This window comes from Ammodytes marinus, assembly GCF_949987685.1.
Source record: "Ammodytes marinus genome assembly, chromosome: 10".
Classification (NCBI taxonomy): domain Eukaryota; kingdom Metazoa; phylum Chordata; class Actinopteri; order Uranoscopiformes; family Ammodytidae; genus Ammodytes; species Ammodytes marinus.
Window position 1 is genome coordinate 4,573,546 of NC_137214.1, and position 20,148 is coordinate 4,593,693.

Consider the following 20,148-nt stretch of genomic DNA (forward strand, 5'->3'; position numbering starts at 1 on the left):
GATCAAATGAATGCAGTGATGAACCCACATACAATTGTCACCCAACCTATTGCCTGGTGAGACCAACAAGATCTCACAAGCTTCACACTTGTTTCTCTCCCTACAGATCAGTCTGGACTTTCTCCTATCTCCTTGGGGAGTAGCCCGGCCAATCAGGGCCAACGTTCTGACCTGATGTTCATCCCTTATAGCAGAAGCCAGCTTCTGATTGGTTCATCAATCCATCTTTGTGAGACCAGTCTCACATGCTTATTCGTTGATCCATGTTGACGTCAGCGACTACATGAACCACATCAGCGACTACAAGAACCAATCAGGGGCAACCTTCCACTATATTCCGGTGTTTTATTTATATATATATATATACACACTTTATCCCTGCTAAAACTCCAAACACAGTGCTTCCCTCAGAAGTTGATGAAGAGCAAAATCCAGCCCCAAATGAAAGCAAATGTTGCTCCCCATGTGGCGAATATGTAAAAAGCAAATGTTTGCTAACAACATCATAGTTGCATTCACAGCTTATTTCCTTGTATGTAATTATAGATGCTACTAATTTTTCTTTATTATTGCTGGCACCATTCCTGTCTGTCAAAGCCACAGACAGGACATTAAAATTGTATTTGATTAATTTCCTGTATTCGCTTGAGGGTCAGGGAAAATGATACATGCTGTTTCCCAGGATGTACGAGCAAATGGAAGTGCATTAGAAAACAGTCATTAAAATGCAGTAGAAACCCAGATGGATTCTTTTGGCCCTGTATGCAACAGTACAAGGCTGACTTCTGCTATACGGCGATGTCTGCCCCAAACTCCTAGAAGTGACTGCACTGCACATCGCCATCTCCATAAGGTAACGCAATAATTATTACCCAAGTACCCCATACAACCCCACTTAAAACACTGAACTGTCCCTTTAATGGGTTGACCAGCTACATGGGGATGCCCAATATGCCCCCTATAGAGATGGACTTCCTCCCTACACTCTATGACATCACTTATCACCTCCTGCCTTCTGTTTCCTCTTCCCATTCCTGCCTTTTACTGTTCTGTCTCTGGTGACCCCATTTTCAATGCTCACAATTTAGATCTCACACCAGATAGAATTGAATATACACCCGCTTCTACAACCGTATATTCGCAGGGATGACAATATAATGGAGCTCCTAAATATGCCATGCCTTACAAACCTTTATGTAGCCGCCGCAGGTAGCGCATGTGAGAGGGAGAATTCCTTTTCTCATTGTGGCTTTGACGTGCATGTGTAATTTTGTGAGTGGGCATTTTTTTTTAAAACATGTGGTAAATAATGTCAGTCGATGAGGTTAAGCCAGCATGTGGAAAAGCTTATTTGTTTTTTTTTGAGGAGTTGTAAAGGTATACAAATTAAGAGGAGAGGGGAAAAACATGTCCTACCCACTGTTTTTATTGTACATGGGACATGCTTCAGGTTATCATAAAATACAGCAAGGATCCCATCCCACACTCTGTAAAACGCACAAGTGTATGAACAATTACAGAAAACACCCTACACTACAGTAAATGCATGATATACACTAGAGATGTAGGGAAGTTGATGCTTTAAGTGTTTTTGTTGGCACATTAGATTTAATCTTTTTAAAAGTAAGCTTACTTCAGAATATCGGTCTTTATTTGGTTCTTACATTTGGACGTATAGACCTACGTGGAGTCCGCCATTCTGGAGAAAGCTTGTTGGCAACAAGTTTTTTTGTATTGTTCATACACAGCGTAGGCTCTGTAAACTGGTACGTCATCAAAGGGATATGTGAACAAAGGAGGCCCACTAGCAACATGCCAGTTTACAGAGCCGAGGATGTTTAATAACACTGTTTTTTTTCACGAAACATACATTATGGACAGGTAGCTGATCGTAAGGGGAAATTCACTGATTTTGACATAAAGTGTTAACATTCTCCAGAATAACTGACTCACCCTTTAGGTAAGTTTACTTTTTCATAATGTGGTTGTTACATTGACTTAAAGACCGACACTTAAGCTGAATGCTTACTTGAAAGCACCATTTCATGATCTCAAATTAGGCAAAACCTTAACTATTTGGAGCACACATTCCGCAGCACAATTACTTTTCAGCCTTACATCTTACCAAAGTAGAGCAAAGTTTAGGTCAAATTCCCCCCTGATCTTTGCAAATACATCCTTTAAACTGTGTGTGTGTGTGTGTGTGTGTGTGTGTGTGTGTGTGTGTGTGTGTGTGTGTGTGTGTGTGTGTGTGTGTGTGTGTGTGTGTGCGTGTGTGCGTGTGTGCGTGTATTTGCGTGCATGCGTGTAAGGGTGTCTTGCGAGTCAATCTCTAGCTTGAAGGGGCATCCTCACTCTTTCTAATTAGGCCATACTAATGAGTCTTGCCTCAGGGAGAGAGGTCTGATCAAAGTCATTAGGCCTCTCCATAAGCAGTTATTCGGTACGTTTCTACTGGAATGTGGTCTGGGAATTAGCTCACCTGCTTAAACATTAACTGGTTTCTGAAGGGCAGCGATGGAGATCGTTCGATTTTCAGACACACCAACAGACAGACAAACATTACACAGCTCACATTTTAACATGGCGAGTAAAAATGATAGGTCTGAAATGTACATTGAGGGGTTTATTTGACTGAACCTTGTCTGTTTGCATCTGTATATTTCTCCATTACAACCATCTTTAATGGAAATGATCTCAACATTAGTTTTTTTTTCAATACCCTGAACTTCTAAAGCACTTACATGTAACTTAACTTTTTTCATAATCATTTGTAGCACTATCCTGAAGGTTATTACTGAAGGATTTGTTCATAGGTTGTCAATTGACATTTTCTTCTTAAAAACCTGCAGAAAATGCACTTTTAAGAGCTGTACATAGTATTATTTTATTTATAAAATAAAAAAAACGCTGTATCCAAAATGTGTTCTTCAAAAAACTGTGGACACTAATATGTTATCAAAATTAATTTAAGTATGGCTCCATCCAACATCTGATTTTTTAGTTTTTAAAGATTGGCAAATGTACGCACAATTAGTTAGATATTGACACATTTGTATATTTATTAAAATATTACAATAAAAAAATTGCAACCCAAAACATGATTGTTGTAATGTAAGAAATCAACTGGCAAAGTTTCATGATGGATGACCTATCATTTAAAAAATGTTATTAACCTATTCACCTGCAGTGTCTCGTCTAAACCTGTGATCACATTCCATGTCAGCGATGATCCAATCCTACAATATGTGAGGCATCATGTACAAAAATGTGAGCCACAGAGAAAAACATAGACAGAGGAAAACAAGTGTTGAGGAATATCTAATATGTCCTCACACACAGAACAGCTATTCCATTGTGTTGTTTGACGACACTCCCTCCTCCTCCTCCCCCTAAGACAACTATTAATACCAGATTGATACCTCCTTAAATCCTTCACTTCCTCCTTATTTCACAAATATTGTGTAATAATAACCAACACCACCGACCACCGATGTGCAATGCATTAAGCACAGTGACACACTCTCAGGGGGATTTCCCCCAGTGCATTCTGGGATAGGCTTATCTTCCCAGTGACCCTGAACTGGAACAAAAAGCGGTTATAGAACATACATGGGTAGAATGGCCTAGAGGGGACCATAAGTAAGCGTGAGGTCCCTGGTACGATCCCTGGCACCGGACAGGAGGGTGTTAACTGTGTAAAACTAATGGTGGCTGGTATTACTCCAACGGTGCCCACCATCTCCTACCATTGTGTCCTTGAGCAAAGCACTTAACCCGAAACTGCTGCAGGGGCGCTGTACTATCAATAACCCTGCGCTCTGACACCCTCGGAAGTGGAAAACTGAAAATAAATCCCAGAAGAGGGGATATGGGAAAAGAGAAATCTCAATGTGCCCTGTGTACAAATTGACTTACTTACTTAGAAGTTGTTGGATTATGGAAAAAGTAGAGTTGGTAACAAACAGTTGCGTTCCAAAACACATACTTTTTCTTTTTACTACACTACATACTAAAGTACAGACGAGTTTAAGGGCCACAGAAGAGAAAAAATAAATCAGATAGGGAAGTTTGTTTTTCATTATGTCAAGAAATGTCAATAATAAAGACGAATACTCCAAAATGCTATTGGAGTTAGTGGGGCATTTACTGTATGTATTTTCAGCATACTACAATTGACTTGCATTTATTGGGACATCCTAAACCTTTTTCTGGCCTACTAAATAGTATGGAAGTATGGGGATTGGAACGCAGGGATGGAGTCAGGCCAGAGGTCAAAAGTCACAGAACTGTCTGCTAAAAAAACCCCTTCTTCATTTTTCATCTTCAGCTCTCTTGATTTATTCCGCTGTGGAGTGGCAGAGAAGGGCTTGACTCAGCCTGCATGCCACACAAAGGCGCTACAGTGTGCGCTCACTGTTATTCACATCCCCTATCTGCCCTCAGTCCTATGACATCACCGCCATGCTATGTCTGCCTCACACTGAAGGATTCACATGCTGAGAAAGATGCTATTCTGCAAGTGAAGGCCTCTGCTTTACACTGATGCTGCACAGACAAGGGGTAATATCAACAGAACACACACACACACACACACACACACACACACACACACACACACACACACACACACGCGCGCGCGCACACACACACACACACACACACACACACACACACACACACACACACACACACACACACACACACACACACACACACACACACACACACACACACACACACACACACACACACACACACACACACACACACACACAGAATTACAGTCACACAGAAAAAAGGGAGAAGGAGGTGCTTTGTCTCAATGGGATGTTTGGTGATAATGGGATACATACTTCCTCAGTTGTTCACCAGGAATCTAGAGCACTTGCTGTTGTCTTAATCTTAGATGAAACAGCCTTCACTATCATTACTAAGTCACCGTCAAATGACCATTATTAATGTGCTTTGGATAAATACTATGAAATGCACAAGAAATAGCTTTTTGTGTTTTGTTTTTTTCTGGATTAACGTGTGATATCTTACTTATTGCAATTTTAATAGTTCCAGAAAAAAAATCATTATTACACTGTCAGTTGACACATATGGATACTTTATTTCTATGGGATAAAATGATTGCACACTGTAGATAGTTTTGCAGGAGTTCTTGTTTAAGCTCTTCAGTGCCTATACCAGAGCTACATTTAGTCAGTACAATCCCTACACTGTTAACCTGGATCCTATGGAGTCGGATCAGTCTCAATAATAATAGATGCACAAAACAATAAATGCAGGATGTATTTTGTGATTTATACTGTATATAAATGACTCTTCTCACAAATACATTTCAAAGTACACACAAATAAAATGGATATCGTTGTATAAACGTAAAAAAAAAATCCATAAATAAAAAGTTTCACAAACACATTTCCAATCCACACATAAATGGGTCTTGTTTTAAATAAATGTAATGTAAATCCATAAATATATAAATAAATAAAAAATGTAATCAAATTTATTCGGATGTTGTTACATAACGATATCCATTTGTGTGTGCATTAAAATGCATTTGTGAGAAGAGAGTCATTTATATATCAATCACAAAATACATTTGTCAATCCTTCTCTGTGCATTTCTTATTATTGAAGCTGATCTGACTCCATACAATTCTCCCTAGGGCCAAACAATTAACATTTCTATACCTGTATATTAACATGACTCGTATATCACTGCTATATTGCGGCTGTGAATAACGTATAGTAAAACTGATTAAAACTGGCTAAGCCAGTCTTATATGAAGTCGTAAATCAAGTCGCATAGTCAGTTGCTTTGTACCTGTATGCATGCACACCTCGGGCAGATTCACTTTTTCACCCTCTGCAACAGAAGAAAACCACACACACACACACACACACACACACACACACACACACTCTCTTTACTTCCCTGCTGTAATGTTGTGTATCATATCTCTATAGAAACCCTTATAAACAGCTGTTCCCATAGACAATGGACATATGAAAGCCCACATAGATAGACACGAATACTGTGCACACGCCTCTGCCATATTAATCACAGCGATGGCCTTATCTCACAAGGGTTAAAGAGGGGAATTCCACTCTTTATAGGGGCTGGTCCACAATCATCCATGATTTACAGCTCATGCATGACGGGTCATACATATATTCATATACATACAGTATTTCATACTATGTTAGATGAAGTACTATGAGCCTTAGCATGTCTGCAGACTCATTTTTACAAAAACAAAGGGAAATGAGTGAACCTTACAAGTGTAGGTGAAAGTTATACAGAAGGGAGATTCCCTGTCCTTACATCTGGTATTTGTATAGCTGGTGTTGGTTTGAATAACACAGCGTTTACCAGAGAATGGACAGGAGTGATCCATGGGAACCAGAGGCTAAGGTAGACAGTTTATTTGGCCGTCCAACAATCAAAGGATATTGTTTTAGTTATAATGAAGACGGACATTGAAATCTGTTGCCCTAACTATCTAGAATGACAGTAATGGTTGTGTTGAAATCACCCAGGATGAGTTGTTATTGCTGTGAAAGGTGGGCCAATCAATTCTGGAGAATGTATTGACCAGGGCTCAACGCTAAGGTTTTTTTTCACTTGCCCGACCGGGCAAGTGGATCTGAATTCTACTTGCCCGAAGTCAATTTTGACTGGCCCCTATATAAAAATGTTTCTATTAGTCGTGTTCAAATAATTGTAATATATTTGCTCTTTATTGACAATGTATAAACAAATCATGGACAGTATTATAGATGAGTTAAAGGTCATACTGAAAGTGGAGGCTATTATTCAAATATTATTTGAGTTGGAACATTTGTAATTTTTTTGTTTCTAAACCTACAATAACTGCAAACAAGACATGTTTTATGCAAACAAATCATGTAAAGAACTTTAACAGCACTTATTTTTATTTGTTTTACCTTATTCCTTTTACAACAGCAATTCTTTAAAACTTCTTTCTGCAAACATTTGTTTAGGCCTACAACAATCTGTTTTAAAGTTTTATTTTTTTCACTATAGGCTATTATTTTAATGTGTGTATGAGTGATTTGATTCAAAATCTTAAAATTTGGCTCAGGCCAGGCTGTTTTGAACACTTTTCCAGTAGCTTACTTTTAAGCTTCCACTGCCTCATGGTATGAGAAGTCAGACACCTCTGGGCCATTTATTGAGATCTATGCAGGCTGTAGAGATGTTCCTCTGCTAACTGTTGCTGATGTTTGTGTTGAACTGCACAGCAGAGCTAACGTTAGCATCCCCGCTACTACTTGGTTCACGTTGGGTGCATAATGCATTTAAAAAACGCGGATATTTTCGCTGCTTTTCAGACGGTCGGGGTCGACTTCACTCCATTTATAATGTACTCGTTGGCTTTTGGACTTTCTGTCACATCAACCTACTGCGTGTAGTTCTCTTCTCTACCTCTCTAACTGGGTGTGTGCTCACCGGTGTTGTGCCGAGTCTGCGTGTGTGTGTGTGTATCGGCAGTGGAGCCCCGCCCCCCCTTCACAAAACGGAGCAGAGAGGAGAGGAGAGATGCAACGTAGCAGACACTACGCGCACAAAAATTAGCGTTAATGTAATAATTAGCACCAGTTAAATATGAAAATAGACCATAGATAGATTACGTGTATTTGGCGATTAAAAATAAATAAATAAGAAATATGATTTTTTTTTTATTATTCAAGAATTTCAGCGGAACCTCCCGGTTGCCCAGTCGGGCATGCCAGTTGTCATAGTTACTGGCCCGACATGGCATTTTACTTGCCCCGGGACGTCGGGCAATCCTTATTGTTGAGCCCTGGTATTGACAAACCACTTTTTTGTCAAAATCTGTGAATATCTACGCAAAATCGTCTACCTGTCTGCTGAAAAAACAAACAGTTGTTAATAAGCAGCCTAGGCTTAGTTTACCAGATTTTTTTCAGCGCACACACAGATTGTAAGAAGATATTCACTGATATTGACGAAAAGTGAGTAGGGGAGAGTGGGGTGAGATGTGCCACTTTTTACTCAAAGTGACTTTAAAGTGAGGCCTAGACAGTAAAGTCTCCAACTCAAATATGAACATATATTTCAAGGTGTTGTGCATCACTGGCAACAATAACTTTGGATCTGAAATAAACTGTTTAAGAAATATAGCTTTCAGAAAAAAAAGCTGTCTTGTGGCACAACTTGCCCCCGGTGTGGTGTAAGTTGTGCCACAAGAGAGAATACCATGGGGTAAATTGTGCCATTGATATATCTCATAAACTGTAATGCAAGACAAATCCATTAGACAATCACCTGTTTAAGGTTTATTTAAAATAAATATTTTACAGAGATTGAAGGACAATTTTCTTAAACAAGGCCTAGCAGATCTAATGGTTTCACCTGCAAAGCTCACAATGACAAAGTCACCATCATCATATTTCTGGCCATCTGAACTCTCATCAGTGGTGTTGTTAAGTGGAATGGAGACGTAAGTGTCTTCTGAGCTACTGTAGACAATCACTTTCTTTTGGTGACCAGCGTATACAGCCATGCCAATAGCACAATTATCAGAAATGTACTTTGCACTAGCTGCTCTGCCCTTGTAGAACCAACTCCCACCTGGCATATTCCCCCTCCATTTCTGCCTTTAAATCAAGGCTCAAAACCCATCTGTACACCCTGGTTTTTCCTCCCCATTAACTATCTTACCTCTGGACTACTATCTTTGTTTATATGTGGATGTCTGGGCTTTATGTCTTTTATTTTTGTTATTGTTATTTTACCTTCATTTCACTGAATGCAAAGTTCAGCACTTTGGACAGTGCAAACTGTTATAAATGTGCTTTTATAAATACATTTTACTTACTTACTTACATACTATATAGACACAAAGTATAACATACTAAAGCACTAAAACATGTATCAAATGTTTTCAAACGTGTCTATAATTGTTCAGACACAATAATCAAAAAGCCTTGATCATGGAAATTTTACTTTGAAAGGCAAAAAACAGTTTTGAGCTTAAATGTGCTTATATCTTATTCCATGTTTCTCCCTTCTTTACAGGATGAGTCAAATGGAGGGCTCTTCTTAAATATGTGGTCACATTTCCAATTTCTTCTATGGTTTTCTAGAAACAAGGGGTGGCATAACTTCCCCACTGGCACAACTCACCCCACTCATCAATTTATACAGTGCAATCCAGGCAGTAAAACACTAGAATTGTCCTTTAATAATGTTCAACTCTGTCAAGTTACTTCCAAAACCTCTGCTTGCGCACAAAATGCAGATTACAGCATACATACATAATGAGATCTATGGCATCAATGCACAAACGTTGGGGTCACTGACCACTGGCAACATGACGACAGCAGACATGCATTTGAATTGTGCTCTTGTGCCCTGCTGCTAACCCATTCCCACTGAAGCTACTGTGTGTTTCAATTCAACCTTAACAATTCAAATCGTTGTTTACTCTCAAAGACATCCTCCACGACTTAGATGTGAATCAACTTTGTTACTCAAAGAGCCATTTTTGGTACAAACTTTTGATAGAAAACAGATTTTTCTACAGGCACACATAGGCCTACCCATAAATATTTCATACATTTCCCAGAGGAATGTGGATATCTATGTCGAGCACTCCAACAATCTGATTAGAGAAGAACAATATGAATGGGGTAGGGATTTTCGTGCACACGCAAGCAGACACGTGCTTACATGAGAACTGCTACATTTATGCATCAGCAGCAAGTTCTTCCATATGCTCTTAAACACATCCTGACAATAGCCACAATTCATTCTCAATCTGCTGGGCTGCATCATCATCACAGACAAGCCCACCACTGCAATGCATTCTCTATGGGGACGGCCTCTCCCCTCTCTCCCTCTCTCCCTCTCTCTCTCTCTCTCTCACACACACCCACCTGATGCTGCGCTGTGGAAAACCAAACCTTTTTATTACACTGCTGTGCTGCTACAGCTGGCCTGGATAGCGCACGCATGTTCACCACACTCAAGCTCATACCTGCCTCTCATCAGCCTTACCAAGTTTAATATCTGAACTTGCGTAACACTATGTAGCAAACTAAAAAAAAAAACTAAAAAACTTACATGTTACACCTATACAGGTCCTTCTCATATAATTAGCATATTGTGATAAAGTTCAATATTTTCTGTAATGTACTGATAAACATTAGACTTTCATATATTTTAGATTCATTACACACAACTGAAGTAGTTCAAGCCTTTTATTGTTTTAATATTGATGATTTTGGCAAAAAAGTAAAGAAAAACCAAAAATCCCTATCTCAAAGAATTAGCATATTTCATCCGACCAATAAAAGAAAAGTGTTTTTAATACAAAAAAAGTCAACCTTCAAATAATTATGTTCAGTTATGCACTCAATACTTGGTCGGGAATCCTTTCGCAGAAATGACTGCTTCAATGCGGCGTGGCATGGAGGCAATCAGCCTGTGGCACTGCTGAGGTGTTATGGAGGCCCAGGATGCTTCGATAGCGGCCTTAAGCTCATCCACAGTGTTGGGTCTGGTGTCTCTCAACTTCCTCTTCACAATATCCCACAGATTCTCTATGGGGTTCAGGTCAGGAGAGTTGGCAGGCCAATTGAGCACAGTAATACCATGGTCAGTAAACCATTTACCAGTGGTTTTGGCACTGTGAGCAGGTGCCAGTTCTTGTTGAAAAATTAAATCTTCATCTCCATAAAGTTTTTCAGCAGATGGAAGCATGAAGTGCTCCAAAATCTCCTGATAGCTAGCTGCATTGACCCTGCCTTTGATAAAACACAGTGGACCAACACCAGCAGCTGACATGGCACCCCAGACCATCACTGACTGTGGGTACTTGACACTGGACTTCAGGCATTTTGGCATTTCCTTCTCCCCAGTCTTCCTCCAGACTCTGGCACCTTGATTTCCGAATGACATGCAAAATTTGCTTTCATCCGAAAAAAGTACTTTGGACCACTGAGCAACAGTCCAGTGCTGCTTCTCTGTAGCCCAGGTCAGGCGCTTCTGCCGCTGTTTCTGGTTCAAAAGTGGCTTGACCTGGGGAATGCGGCACCTGTAGCCCATTTCCTGCACACGCCTGTGCACGGTGGCTCTGGATGTTTCTACTCCAGACTCAGTCCACTGCTTCCGCAGGTCCCCCAAGGTCTGGAATCGGCCCTTCTCCACAATCCTCCTCAGGGTCCGGTCACCTCTTCTGGTTGTGCAGCGTTTTCTGCCACACTTTTTCCTTCCCACAGACTTCCCACTGAGGTGCCTTGATACAGCACTCTGGGAACAGCCTATTCGCTCAGAAATGTCTTTCTGTGTCTTACCCTCTTGCTTGAGGGTGTCAATGATGGCATTCTGGACAGCAGTCAGGTCGGCAGTCTTACCCATGATTGCGGTTTTGAGTAATGAACCAGACTGGGAGTTTTTAAAAGCCTCAGGAATCTTTTGCAGGTGTATAGAGTTAATTAGTTGATTCAGATGATTAGGTTAAGAGCTCGTTTAGAGTACCTTTTCATGATATGCTAATTGTTTGAGATAGGAATTTGGGGTTTTCATGAGCTGTATGCCCAAATCATTAGTATTAAAACAACAAAAGACCTGAAATATTTCAGTTGGTGTGCAATGAATCTAAAATATATGAAAGTTCAATTATTATCATTACATTATGGAAAATAATCAACTTTATCACAATATACTAATTTTATGAGAAGGACCTGTATGTGGCACGTTGTAGTTTGGCCTATTTGAAGCTAATGTTCTATCACAATTCTGAGTGGTTTGAATGCACTTATTGGAAGTCGCTTTAGATAAATGCATTAACGGAATGAATTGTAGACAGATTACTTGTTGGAATCAAATCGATCTCTCTATATATTTCAGGTAATGATGAAAACAATTCATTTTTAATTTGTTAAGCAAAAAGATGTCAGGATTTTTGCCTGCTTGTGATGGGCACTCACACTTATTTCTTGTCTTTTATTGAATAATAAATAAATAAATAAATAAATAAATAAATAAATAAATAAATAAATAAATAAATAAATAAATAAATAATCATCGATTTTAGCCTTTTAAAAGTCAAATCAAAGAAAAGCTATTTAAAGTAGCAGCATTGAAGGACCATACAAACAGCAGGGTGCTCCCTGGGGATCACCAGCCGTCACCATGTGTTTTCTCCTGTGGTGTTTTCTCCTGTGGTGTTTACACAAACACAAAGGTCAGATAGAAAGTCATTCAAGCTGAATTCCTGAGTATTTGTGTGTGTGTGTGTGTGTGTGTGTGTGTGTGTGTGTGTGTGTGTGTGTGTGTGTGTGTGTGTGTGTGTGTGTGTGTGTGTGTGTGTGTGTGTGTGTGTGTGTGTGTGTGTGTGTGTGTGTGTTTGTGTGTGTGCATGTGTGTGACAAAGATGGGAGTGACAGGCGAGGATTTTTCTCAACCTGACAAGACTTTAGGACACAGCTTCCTTCAGCTACTTTGTGTACACTGCACAAACACACTGTATCATTCACATAATCCACACTGACAAGGTGATGGAAGGATGAAAAAGAAGTAAATCATGGACGGGAAAGGCGGACATGACATATATGTGACAAAATAAAAGGGGCAGCTGTTAAAGGAATAGTTCAACAAGCTTTTTGCCTCACTCTCTGGCTCAAGAAAAGGCGACAAAAACCGTTCCTGTAAATGTGCGAGCAATTTTGATATAGAAATAGATGGGCAAAGGTCTCTCATCCAGGTTAGCTTAGATCAATCACTGGTTGTCAAGGGGAGCAGGTCAAAAGATAAACTTTCGTAATGTTGTTCACTATATTTTCTCACTTAATGTCATCTTAAAACCAAATGCCAAAATGTTAAATGTTGAACTATTCCTTTAAAAGGTGCTGGGAATAAGATTATTAAGTAGGCTAAGAACCATGTATGCTGTTTGTCCTATTTCCTAACACCTCTCTGAGTGGTTGGACGTTGTAATCACTGTCACATGTTTACCTGCCTGGCGGCTGAGCAACAGGTCTATTTAAAAGACTGTTTTTTAAAGCCTTAACTTCATACAGGGACATCTGCTGAAGCGTAGAAACGGCTCAAACAAACTTAAATTGTGAAACCTAAACCATGACTTCACGATTTGGGTCATACGCCTTGCCCTGTTAATGCTGTTCTCTTCTAACCTTGCGCCAAAGCCCACACGTGGAGCAAGTGTTATTTGTTTTCAGTTATACTGTGTAAAAATGTAGTACTGTGCAGGACGGGTGGGGGCGTGGTGGGGGGGGGGGGGGGGGGGGGGGGCAGCAACTTCCAGAAACAACACATGGGGTGGTAAACACAGTTTGTTTTTCCAGCTATTTCAACACAAAAAAAGCACACACAAAAAAAGTGTCAAGGGATCTCTGTGGAGAATTCTCTGCTGGTGGTGTCCTGGCTGTAGGCGCAATCTCTATATTAAAGCTGCAACGGTTAATTGAATAATCGATTATTAAATGAATCGCCAACTAATTAGATAATCTGGTTAATCATTCCAAGTCATTTTTTAATAAAAAAAATCCAAATTCTCTGTTTTCAGCTTCTCAAATGTGAATATTTTCTGGTTTGTTTAATCCCCTTCTGACAGTAGACTGAATGTCTTTGTGTTTTGGACATAACAATACATTTGAGGAAGTCAACATGGGCTTCGGAAAACTGATCAACATTTTTCACCATGTTCTGACATTTTACAGACCAAACTACTAATCTACTCTATGTGACTGACAACCATGACTGATGGCATAATCTCCAATTATCCCATCTCCACATCCAGATATTAGTTTTGAAAAATTCACTTTAGATAAAAAATTATCAAACTTTAAAAAGAACACAATTGGTTTACTTACTGTCCGAGCAGGGGGGATAAGCAATATTAGTTCCATTGAGTGCAAGTTAAAGCAAATTGAGTGAAATCAGGACAATTCATTAAAATAATATCTAACGTTTGGGTAGGTAATACATATTCCCAGTGAGTGTGTGGAGCCTGTGTGTGTGTGTGTGTGTGTGTGTGTGTGTGTGTGTGTGTGTGTGTGTGTGTGTGTGTGTGTGTGTGTGTGTGTGTGTTAAACCGCCACCGTTTTGACAGCCGCGGAAAACAACCAATTACAGTTTTTCTCAGTTGCTTTGGTGCTTTTCTCAGATCAGAATGAAAATTCTCATAACTATTAGTTCAACCTCCGCAACATTTAGTCATTTGAGCACATCATAGTAGCAATTTCTCCTTTGTAAATGCTTTTGGACATGTATCAGTTGCTTTCATGCAATTCTCTGCTGTTTTATAACATTGTCATTTGCTTATGTCATGTCAGTCAAAATGAACTACTTATGGATGCTGAATAGTCGTTCATTAATTTCATTGCTTGAGTCATTACATACAAAATTGTTGAACTAGTTATCAAATTCTGTCAAGCAAATTTTATACCTTTCTTTATAATTTTTTCCTGGAAATGTCTCCTAAATTGAACAATTGCTCTCAGGTGGACTTCAGCTTTCACTCACGAGGGGGTGGGTGAAGTATTAGTTGTAACCAATGACAAGCCACTTGTTCAAAGTCACTCAGGGATGAATCCCATGAACCCTCACTTGGCAAGCATATATGAACCGAGCAGGTGTGTACCATTTCTACAATTCTGTGACACAGAAATGGAAGGTCGGCATCGTGGAAGAGGATTGAGGATGCGGGGAGGAAGGGGAAGGGGACAAAACAGGGGAAGAGGGAGAAGAGGCCAAATACATAGGCAGATTCCTAATGAAATTAGGGCTACACTTGTGGACCAAAGGGTGTTTTTTTATGTTTGATCTAAATAAGTGACTGAAGTGTATTTTTCTTTAGCACAATGCTGTAGAATTGCAAAGAGCATATACAGTAAAAATGTGAAACATACGTATTCAGTGTCTTGTACTCACTTACTCCCCTAACTACAGCAATGTGTAACTTTACTGTAGTTTTCAAATGGCTGTACAAGTAGTGTATAGTGCTGTCTTGAGCATTTTCAGGTATTGTCACCGAGTTCTGATCTTTTTTTTTGCATTGGAAAACGCTGAGAGAATAAACTGTCATAATGAAAACATGACAAAGCCATTTGACTATCTTGTTCATAAACGATGGTGTCAAGACTTCTAATTTTCAGGGTTCGACATAACCAATGGCCCGCTGGGGAGCCAATGATTTTGATGACACTGGCAGTTTCATTGACATGAATACTTGCTTTTGAGGAATAGACTATCCATTTTGAGCAAGTGACATACTTTTGCAGGTTATCCACTAGGTTTTGCAGTTTGCACTAATTGTTTTGAGAAATGCACTAACTGCTGTGCAAATGTTAATAGGGCTGTGAGAAAAGCACCAAAGCAACCACCTGAGCAACCTGCACCGCGACACGGATAACCCCAGCCCCCGGTGACCGAGACAGTCTGTTCTGCAGCAGTGGTTGGAGATGAAAAAAAGTTAAACTTACATGTCGGGCAGTGTGTGTCCATTCCCGCTGGTGATGCTATCCCTGCAGAAATCTAACTCAGGCCCATGAGTGTGTGTGAGTGTTTGTGTCTGTGTGTTTGTATGGGAAAAGGCGTGCGGACTCTCTGCTGACGGTCGCTACAATACAGATCCGCTGCGTATCTGCTGGGTCCTAGAGCCGGCGCTTTAAAGAGCGTGTCAGGTTAAATGATTTCTAAAGCTCAATTAAAAGTTTGACAAACTGCACAATACAGATATATGATAGATATACAGACCGACAGACCGATAGATAGATAGATAGATAGATAGATAGATAGATAGATAGATAGATAGATAGATAGATAGATAGATAGATAGATAGATAGATAGATCTACAGATATAGATCGACATTTTATTAATTCCTGAAGGAAATTGTATTATCTTCATTATTATTACATAGATGGTTAAACTTTAAAGTATGTAAATATACAATGTTACCTTTTGCCCAAATGCAAATAAAACATAAATAAAAAAGAGCAGACTGAACTTGTTTCAAGTTTTATTTTTAGTGGCAAAAATCAAAAAGAAAATAACAATAATCAACGGAAGTAAAGTCTTCAACAACCCTGGGTCTTTGTCAGTATGTTAAATACCTTGCAGAGCATTTCATGGTGAGTGAATGTAATATATGAAGCTACAAAGGTATTGGAGTACTTTTAAAAAGAACAGAAATAAATAGTGAATGCAGTAAATGTTATGGATGACTATATGTTCTTGTTCATCCTTAAAAAAAACATTTAATCGCCATTCTATTGCAATGAGCTTGGGAAAACACAGAGAGCAGGAGAGGGCTGAACAGGTGTTTTTCATTTGATCTATTTCATCTAGCGAATTGCACATTATTTATGTTCACCATACAACTGCATCTAAATAGTGACCTTTAAGCTATTTCACCAGAACATTACACCAAGAGTTATCTGCTAAAATCTGTATATTTTGCATTCTCACTTTGTTTAGTTTTTTTTCCATTTTTCACACAAAAGTCAATTCAGGTCCACACATATATTAAAAAAAAGTCCTTTCCAACCCTCAGATTGTTTCTTGTTTCATTTCATATCAATTCAATGTAAACCAATTGGTATTTCATTGTGAAAGAAAGAGCAATACAAAAGAAAAAAACAGGGCAACAGGTAAAAACAATGCATCCTTATGCACCCAAAGCATAGTTGAAGCTTGTGTGCTCAAACACTCAATCTTCTCACCTCATTCACACTGATAAAGTGTCAGAAAATGATATACTGTGTGTCTACATTCTACTCATTCAGATTGCTGGTGCACTCATAACTAAGAGAGCATAACAAATAAGGCAAAGCCAAAACCCCTCCTCTTTATGTTTTAGTATAGTTGCGGTTTCTGGTCACACAGACATCTTCTTTGCGTGGCCTTAGCGGGCAGTAGCGCCATGCCTTCCTCCATCCTTTAGGCTTAAAGGATGGAGGATAGGTCAACATTTTCCCTGCGTTCCGAATCGCATACTTTCTACTATTTAGTATGGTAGAAAAAAAGATTTAGTATGTCCAGATTCTTGTGGCCAGATTTAGGATGGTTAGAAAGACCCGGATGTCTACTACATTCGGCCTAGACTTTTAGTGTTGAAAACAGCATCCTATTTGGGCGATTGTGACCCATAATCCACTGCGAACCTGAAGTGACGTTACATCAACGGAGCCTCCATATGAAAACAAACGGGGATGCGACGGATAAACAAGCAAGATGCAAGATCAAGGCGTAATGTTATGATGAAATAAATAAGTAAAAGTATGTCCCAATGGTATTCCTACTGCATCCTAACTAGATTATTTTTTTCCGGATTTTGTATGTACAGTATGCGATTTGGAACGCAGGGTTTGAATTTTTTGCTTTTTGCCTGTCTCCCTGGCTTAAGAAAAAGGCGACAGAAACGGTTCCTGTAACCGTGCGTGCATTTTTGATTTAGAAATGGGCAAAGATCACTCGTCCAGGTTAGCTTAGATCAAACACTGGTAGTCAAGGGGAGCAGGTCAAAAGATAAACTTTAAAAAAATCACTAAGCGCTCCTGTCTGCTTGTTGGCTCTTGTTTATTTACCAAGTTATGTTATGCTCTATATTTTTTTACACTTTCTGCGTTTTGAAAAAAAAATACAAACGTAACTTGTCACAAGCACTTCCTGGTTTCTTTCCAGTATGTATTTGATTCATTCATTAAGACATCAAAAAATGCACGCACAGTTACAGGGACGGGTTTCTGTCGCCTTTTCTTGAGCCGGAGAGTGAGGCAACAAGCCTAAAATTTTTTATCTATTCCTTTTTAAGAAAAAAAGCAGACCACCACTGTACTACTGTAGTCTCTATTGCTTTTGCACACCACTCCAGCACACAGTCATAGTTGGAGTTGTCTGGCAACCATGTACCAATTTTAATCAGTCTGTCTGTGCTTAGCTTAGCTTGTCCTTGCTGCATATATAACCCTCGGTTGTCTAGGCTAGGGAACGTCCGCGCTGGTTGTGAGCAGAATGTGGTCGGTGGTAAGAGGGGATCATCATTGAAAACAGGTTGTCAGCCATGGCAGTGAAACTAGTAGTAGAAGTCTTGGCCTCCTATACTGTCTGTCACTCTAAGTGTCTGTGGCTCTAGTCATGGCAGTGTTCAACAGGACGTCCACGTGTCGTTTATCAAAAGAGCCGCGCATGTTTCTTCATCTCGTTTTTTTTCCACAAAGCCAGACGGTCAAATTCCTCCACGCTCATCCCAAACACCTGGAGGAACTCTTCTGGGGAGAGGTGACGCTGAGAACGCATGGATAAAAAGACATGAAACAGTTATCTAAATATATGCTTGTTGTCGAGTATTTTAATTTTTTTTAGAAAACAGGGAATATCATCCTCACGATCCGCTACCTAAACTTTGTGTGTGTGCTGAAAGAGAAATCTGGTGTTACACAGCCTGGGCTCTGTAAACGGACATGTTGCAGGTAACGTTGGGCCCCCCTTTGTTTACATACCAGTTTACAGAGCATATAGGCTGTGTATTAACACCAGATCTTTTTTTTCAAAGCACATACAGTGTGGACGGGTAGCGGATATCGTGAGGAGATATTCACTGATTTTGACAAAAGGGGATTTTGACAGCGAGCGTTCTCCAGAATGGCTAACTCCACCTTCAAGTCTCAAATTAATTTTTTTTTCAAAAAGGTCACATTGACAAAAAAAAAACTAATTTAAAATAAACAATCACACACAGCCTTGTTTCAAGGCTTATGCCAAATGTTTAAACTAAAATCAGTGATTTTGTTAAGGAAACACCACCAAATTCATTCAATTAAAATGAGAAAGAAAGCACACACCCCAACGTAAGTAGACACATGACAAAAATAAGGGAAGCATTGGTGTAATAGTTTTCAAGGTTAACCTTGTAGCTCATTCATACCCTGCGTTCCAGTCCCAACACTTCCCTACTATTGAGTATGCCAGAAAAAGATTAAGGATGTCCTAATACATGCACGTCAATTGTAATATGCTGAAAATACATAAATGCCCCACTAACTCCAAAAGCATTTTAGAGTATTCGTCTTTATTCTTGACATTTCTCAGCGTAATGAAAAAAAAACTTCCTTATCTGATTCGTTTTTCTCTCCTGTGGCCCTAAAACTCTTCTGTACTTTAGTATGTAGTGTAGTAAAAAGAAAGAGTATGTGATTTGGAACGCAGGGATTCTGTAACCTACCTCCAGTCTGGCTCTGTCCACATCTTTGGGCAGCCTGTTGCGCCCTCTGGTGGTGACTATGAGCTCTTCATAGGGGAAAACCTGCAGAGAGGGAAAGAGGCAGCCATGCTTCATCAAACTCCAGGCACTTAGTTACAAGAACAGTGGGCTTAATCAACACATAGGCCAACATTCTCAAATGGAGTGAAATATTAATGTGATTATGTATTAAGCCTTTACCTTGTATTCTGCTGGGAGGAAAAAGAAAATGAAGTCAGTGTAAGCAGATGGAAAGCGTTGGATTGATTGCTTTAATCTGAATAAGGGATGGGAGTTTTAAAATTCATGTTAAATTACCTCTACCTGCCCAGTTCACATCGCTGGTGCTGTCATACTGGTACTGGTAGCAATCTGCACTCTGAGGCTGTGTATATAGAGGTACAGTCATTTCAACACATACTGGTATATTTTCAGCCTGACATATTGTAACAGTGCTAATATGATTTGTGAAAAAAAAAACAGACAGAACATAACACAATTCAAACCTATTATGCAAAATGCACTTTTTCATGATTTGTCAACATTAATATGGGTGACCTGAGACTCCCAAACTATAACAAAAATCAATAATCATCTCCACCTCTCCATCTGAAAAGTGTTCAAAAACCCAGTCAGATTTATTTCCCCTTATGTCATCATTAGTTGTGACATTACCAATGAGGTGGGTGTTAACTGGTAGGTAGATTCAAACCGCCAGTTAGATTCAGAGCAGACTGGGCTTTTTGGAAGGCGGGGCTTAAAGAGACAGGCTCTAAAACTGATTGTTTCAGACGGAGGCTGAGAAGTGACGATTTAGCCATGGCACGAGAGAAATATAAAATGTGTTTTGGACAGTAAACAATTGAAACCCAAATTATA

At 39.5% G+C, this 20,148-nt stretch overlaps 2 protein-coding genes across 2 annotated transcripts in view; both read right to left on the minus strand.

Annotated features, from left to right (window-relative positions):
- Nucleotides 1-15,632, minus strand: part of afap1l1a (actin filament associated protein 1-like 1a) — a 42,562-nt gene extending 26,930 nt beyond the window's left edge. Inside the window, exon 1 of the mRNA XM_080035243.1 lies at nucleotides 15,510-15,632. Coding sequence (XP_079891369.1) covers nucleotides 15,510-15,531 — 22 coding nt within the window. The 5' untranslated portion in view covers nucleotides 15,532-15,632. The remainder of the gene's footprint in view (nucleotides 1-15,509) is intronic.
- A 464-nt stretch (nucleotides 15,633-16,096) lies between these two features.
- The window catches only part of ablim3 (actin binding LIM protein family, member 3), a gene marked incomplete at its 5' end in the record, with an annotated part of 53,106 nt that continues 49,054 nt past the window's right edge, over nucleotides 16,097-20,148 (minus strand). The window contains 4 exons of the mRNA XM_080034964.1: nucleotides 16,097-18,314; nucleotides 19,252-19,332; nucleotides 19,471-19,481; nucleotides 19,588-19,654. Coding sequence (XP_079891090.1) covers nucleotides 18,201-18,314; nucleotides 19,252-19,332; nucleotides 19,471-19,481; nucleotides 19,588-19,654 — 273 coding nt within the window. The 3' untranslated portion in view covers nucleotides 16,097-18,200. The remainder of the gene's footprint in view (nucleotides 18,315-19,251; nucleotides 19,333-19,470; nucleotides 19,482-19,587; nucleotides 19,655-20,148) is intronic.